Consider the following 6,225-nt stretch of genomic DNA (forward strand, 5'->3'; position numbering starts at 1 on the left):
CAACTTGCATCTGGCCAAGACCTATGGCTTTGAGGCTCCAATTATCACCAAGATAAACTTGCATCTTGAACATAGTTGACACGTACGGTCACGTACGATGGTTACACGTACGAAGACGTGTGGTACTAATCGAACTAAAAAAAATTAGACGTACGTTGACGTAACGTACGATGCAAAAAAATAAATCATATATTTTTCAGAGCTTTTACTCTATTATGAGTAACTACTTAGTATTAAGTACATACAACTCAAAGGAGATGTCTTATAAGTAAGAACATTAAAGATTTGGCCATGGACATTGGAAACGGCAATGTTCGAAAAAAGATGATCATGATTGCATTTGATTTCATAATTCATTACATAAGTAGAGAGTCGAGGCTCGAGAGATACAAGTGACAAAAAGTAGTACAAAAAAGTAGTGACACAACTCATAGTCTCATGGCCCATGGGTACAAACTTTAAAGCATAAAGAGAGAGTTCTAAGTGCTCATATCGCTCTCATCACCGGAGTTGTGGTCCGAGCTTGAGCTAGAGGTAGCTGCATCATCCTCATCACTACTTGCATCAGATGCACTAGATGCAAGACCATAATCTCCCTCACTAAGGATGTTGCCCTCATCATCAAACTCTGGCTCTCTAGGATCCGCAGGTCTAGAAATGGACACATTCTCCAAAGTGGTGTCCGCCATAGTAGATCCGCTACCCGAGCCTCGCCGCACATAGGTCCTGGGTGTCCGTGCCGACGCTCTTCCACTCCCACGAGCAACCGAAGTGGAAGCTCCTCCACCTGTAGTTGCCAAAGCTCGCACAACCACCTTCTTGCGGGACCGTGTGCGAGAGACACGGCGATCAATCTCCTCCAACTCCAAGTAGAGGTCTCGAAATATTTGCTCCTCCTCTGGATCGCGATCTTTGTTGAGACTCTTAAGAGTCTCAATGGAGAGCTTGCATTCATCTGCATTCACCTATTTGTCATTTACAACATGCAAGAAGATTAATGGAGTTAGCAATTTGGTATGCCAAAAATATGAGCACATGATACATCATACATATTACATCATACATGTGAAAGCATAAATAAAGAGTATGATGTAGCCAACTCAATTACCTGCCTAGCCATTGGCATCTCGTGCATGGACCTCAACATGCGTAAATTGGAGCGACAATAGATAAGCCGCTCCAATTGCTTCGTAGAAAGCTTGTTGCGGATCTTGGTGTGTATAAGAGAATACGCCGACCAATTCCGCTCACATGCACCCGATGAGCAATCCTAGAGCACATAGATGATAGAAGAGAGGCATGAGATTTGAATTGTGGGAATTTTCAATTGAGAGGTGACTTATGTGACATGTCACATGAATGATGAATGTCAAATGATGACATGATTGAGATTATAAATTTATAATTTATGGTATGGTATTATGTATAATTATTAATATATATGATATACCTGTCCAAGAATCCTCAATGCCACCCTTTGAAGGTGAGGCAATTGATAGCCAAAACATTCCCACCAAAAAAGAGGCTTCACTAACGAATCCCTCTTCCAACACACCGAGGAAGCGAATGCCGTGCCTCTTTGGTCTCCATAGTTGATGAGCTCTCGGAGAAACTCTCCATGGTGTTCTTCATTGAGTATCTTTGGAAGGTACTTGTCGCGCTCCTCTTGAAGTGCTTGATCCGCAAAGATTGATGGCTTTTTGAAAGCCGGATGCAAGAGGGCGGCAAAGCCATGGATTGGTCGCCTCATCCAATCCCACCGCTTTTTAACAAGGAAGAGAATGTCATCTCTCTTTGGAGAGTCCTCCAACACATCACTACAAAGAGAGAGAAAGATAGTCAAGCATGGAAGGGTAGAACCGTAGATAGAAAAAGACAACTTACAATGTACATAAATCATAAGGTGATATGTTTACCGTGAACCATCGGGTGCTCCATCAAGAATGGTGGATCTCTAAATCTCTTTGTAAGCCTCCTCCATGAAGTGGTAAAGGAGACCTATGGTAGACCCTTCCATGTCGGTCATCCGAAGCACCTTATACAATGGCAATACCACCATGACAAGACCCTTGACCTCTTGCCAAAACTCCTCCTTCAAGCAAAGCCGTTGGATGGCCTTTGCATCTTGTTGGGATGATTGGGTCTCTTCTTCAATCCATGCTTTGAACTCATCCGAGACCATTGTCTTTTGCAAGTTGGTTTGCACATCATAGAGGCGCTCAAGGAGGAGCCACATAGCGGCAAAGCGTGTTGCGGAAGGCTTCTTCAACTCCAAGCCGGAGTAAGTGCGATATATCGCAAGTACTCTCACCTTTTTGTTGATGAAGTTGACGATGGAGAGGGCTTGGGATAGAATGTCCTTTACCCAAGGTAGGTCGCCAATGTCCTCCAAGAGGAGGTCAATGCAATGTGATGCACATGGAGTCCATACTATGTGTGGATACTCCGCCTCTAGCTTTTTGGCCATGGAAGCACAATTGGAGGCATTGTCAGTGATTACTTGAATGACGTTGCTTGGACCGATCTACATATGGAGAAAGAAGGGAAAGTGAGAAGAGCCAAGGCAAAAGACAAAATTGAAAATAGCAGATACTTGAGAGTGGAATCAAAAATTTTACCTCTTTTATGGCTTGACGAATGTGGCGGTAAATGAAGGCACCCGTGACCTTTTTCCCCCTTGCTCCCGCATCAACCGCTCGCAAGAAGTAGGTGCCAAGAGGGCATGAGACAAGGATATTAATGATTCCCCTCTTCTTGCGGTCACTCCATCCATCGGTGAGAATAGAGCAACCATACTTTACCCATCCGGCACGCACGGGGTCAAGAGACTTGTCGATTCGTGCCCTCTCTTCATCAAGCTTTTTGGTGCGCATGTCATGGTATGACACTCCCGTCCACCCTTCACATGGACCAACCGCGGCAATAGCCTTCACCATGCGTTTCCAACGATCCGTGCGAAGAATATGAAAAGAGAGATTGCACTCAATGATGGTGCGTGCAATCTCTATCTCCGCTTGTCGTTGCCTCTCTTTGAGGAAAGACAATGGACCGGAAGTTCCACCCACCGTTTGTGCAAGAGTAGCTTGCTTTGGAGGCCGCCCACCATGACTTCTTTTGCTCTTCTTTGAGACGCTACCACCCTCGGTGGAGGCCATGGTAGCGCCGCCGGATGCAACGGACATTGATGGAGAAGCATCCTCTCCCGAATCGGAGAGATCATGGTCGGGCGGAACCACCTCCTCCGATGCCTTTGCAACCGCCTTGCGCGTCTTCAAGGGGAGATACTTTGCTTTGCACTCTTGGAGAATGTCGTCGGGGATATTCGGACAAGGACCCGCTTCCCCTCCCACCTTGGTCAAGTGGATGATAAGGCGGGTGGAGCTTGAGGTCATGGTCTTCGGGCAATATTTGCAATACCATTTGCAAACATTTTGCTTGTTCTTCACCCTTTCAAAGTAGCGGCAATGCTTGTTGAAGGCTTCATGAAGAGCGGGCGGCATTATGGAGAGCTTGAGGGATGGGGAGTGATGAGAGAACTTTAGAGTAATGGAGAGCTTGAAGGAGATGGATGGAGATGAAGGGAGCTTAAGGAATAATGGAGAGCTTGAAGGAGATGAAGAAAGCTTGAGCCTTGAAGGAACAATGGAGAGCTTGAAGGAGATGAAGGGAGCTTGAAGGAGTAATGGAGAGCTTGAAGACTTGATGGAGTGCCAAAGCTTGAAGCCTTGATGGAGTGCCAAAGCTTGAAGCCTTGGCCCTTGATGAATGGAGAGAGCTTGAGGGATATATGGAGAAGAAGAGAGGGTGGGCAACCTTATATAGGTTTTGAGGAGAGAGGGAGAAGAGGGTTAAAGAGAGAGCATGCTTCAAAATTCAAATTCCATGTGCCATGGCCATAGCCCATGTGGCTTTGTGTGTGTGTGTGTGTGTGTGTGGATGTTGGGGGGGGGGGGGGGGGGGGGGGATGGCACATTGGCTTATGATTCCCCAAGGGCCAAGGCTCCAAGGCCCCCAACGTTCAATTTTTAACGTTCAAAAACTGCCAGCACGTGGCGCTACAAAACGGCTGTAAAAACAGTCAAAAAAGTCCGCCAACGGTCACTTTTTTTTTTTGATCGGACGGAACCCAGACGGAACGGACGGGACGGACGTGGACAACCCTGATCTTGAAGGCATGTGATACTAAGCAAAACGCTAATCTAGGCAAAAAATTTCATGATGATATTGTTAGTCAAGGGCTGTTAAAAAAACATATCATTCTTGGGAATGCCTTGGTTGAGATGTATGCCAGATGTGGTGCATGCCACAAATCACAAAACGTGCTCTGAGAGCTCTTTGTCTGGAACGGTGTCCCTTGCAGCACACTAAAATTATGGATTGCCCAATAGGGACACGAATCAGGAAGATCTGGATTGTTTTTAATGGATACGATGTGACGGTCTCTTGCATATTGAAGGCATGTGGCAATACACAAGAGATTGATGTGGGCAAAAGAATTCATGATGGTGATATGGTTAGTCATGGGCTGTCGAAAAAAGAGGTCATGTTTGCAATCACCTGCAATTGCATCTTGAAGGCATGTGGTACTGGGTAAAATGCTGATCTGGCATTTTTCAGCAATTGCACTGATTGCGCTATTTTCCCAATAGGTGCAGCGCTAAGGTGCTGGGGGGTTTTCGTGGATGCGAAATGAAGGTGTCCCTCCAGATGTAGTCATCTATGTTACGCAAGTTGCAAAGTGAGGGCAACTCTCTAGACGCAATCACCTACAATTGCATGCTGAAGGCATGTGGTACTAGGCAAATTGCTGATCTGGGCAATAAAATTCATGATGATATTGTTAGTCAAGGGCTGTTGAAAAAACACATCATTCATGGGAATGCCTTGGTTGACATGTATGCCAAATGTGGTGCATGCCAGAAAGCACAAACAATGCTTTGAGAGCTCTTTGTCTAGAACGGTGTCCCTTGCAGGTCATGCTTGCAATCATATGCAATTGCATCTTTAAGGCATGTGGTACTAGGCAAAATACTTCTGGGCAAAAAAAAATCATGATGATATTGTTAGTCAAGGGCTGTTGACAAAACACATCATTCTCGGGAACGCCTTGGTTGACATTAATACCAGATGTGGTGCATGCCAGAAAGCATAAAACGTGATCATACCTGCGAGTTGGGTTGTTGGTGAAGCCACCTACCTGGTCTCGGCCGAGCCAGAGTGGACTATTGCATTGCGAGGCCTTAAGCGTCTTGGGTGAACAGACACTTACCACTTGACCTCGACACGTCAGATCACTTGCTTACAGAGGAGCATCTACATGGACTTAGGTAGAGGATCTTCGATCTCTTCCTAGACAAGTTCATGGCTTGGAATCTACAGACTAGAGTGGGACTTTGGTGCTTTGAAATCTCTTGGAGAGTTTACCCGCCAGATATAGGAGATGAACCATCCCGCGACTACATCCAGAGTCACCCGAAGCTTGGCTTAGATAATACTGCAGTGACTCTTCTACACCCTTGATCATTTGGTTTCCTACATTCAGAGTTTCTTACACAAAGGATGAAGTTACCTCCTGTCAGGACACCATCTCGTGGTAGTTTGTGCGTTTTCAAAGGAGTGCACACGAGATATGGCCATGCTCATGGCATATGGGATTCCGACATTCCCAGAGAAAACACCACCATCTTTGGTGGATAAACACTTACCTCTTGACCTCGATACATCAGATCACTTGCTTATAGAAGAGCATCTATATGGACTTAGGGAGCTGCGTTTTTGGACAACTGTATCGTTTTCGCAACAAGAAGGCAGCGCTCAGCTTTTAAACCCTAAATCTTGCCTTCCACACTAGCTCGGCATCCGGTGCCTTGCCGATCTTGTTCCTCTTCAGATCATCAGATTTCAGCCATCCTTCCATTGTTGTTTTCTCTGTTTTCAGCCCACCAGGGACGCTGACATTGATTTCCACCCTCCCTACACCCTCTATACCGTTCCATACACTGCCGAGAGCATAGGAGCATGCTGAAAATCGTTGGACAACAGCATTTTCATCACCTCGGAGTTGTGTTTTTGGGTGGACATTAGCCTCTTGGCTGTGTTTTTCACAGAGGATAAAGTTACCTTTGCTAGGACCCCATCTCGTGCTGGTCCGTTCAGTCTCTCAGTGATTGTTGCAGTACACACAGTATCTTTGACATTGGCTTGATCATCTACGAGCATATAGTC

The 6,225-nt window shown here is 45.8% G+C and overlaps 1 protein-coding gene across 1 annotated transcript; it reads right to left on the reverse strand.

Moving 5' to 3' along the window:
• Positions 1-307: 307 nt before the first annotated feature.
• Positions 308-3,914, reverse strand: LOC147453872 (uncharacterized). Its single transcript, XM_086517219.1, has 5 exons — positions 2,619-3,914; positions 1,960-2,524; positions 1,451-1,806; positions 1,109-1,270; positions 308-965 (listed from the first exon to the last, which is right to left on the reverse strand). The coding sequence occupies exons 1-5, from the start codon at positions 3,498-3,500 to the stop codon at positions 480-482; spliced, it is 2,451 nt and encodes an 816-aa protein (XP_086373345.1). The 5' UTR covers positions 3,501-3,914; the 3' UTR covers positions 308-479.
• Between the last annotated feature and the right edge of the window lie 2,311 nt (positions 3,915-6,225).

The sequence above is a fragment of the Adiantum capillus-veneris genome, chromosome 7 (genome assembly GCF_014529385.1).
Source record: "Adiantum capillus-veneris isolate H3 chromosome 7, ASM1452938v2, whole genome shotgun sequence".
Lineage (NCBI taxonomy): Eukaryota > Viridiplantae > Streptophyta > Polypodiopsida > Polypodiales > Pteridaceae > Adiantum > Adiantum capillus-veneris.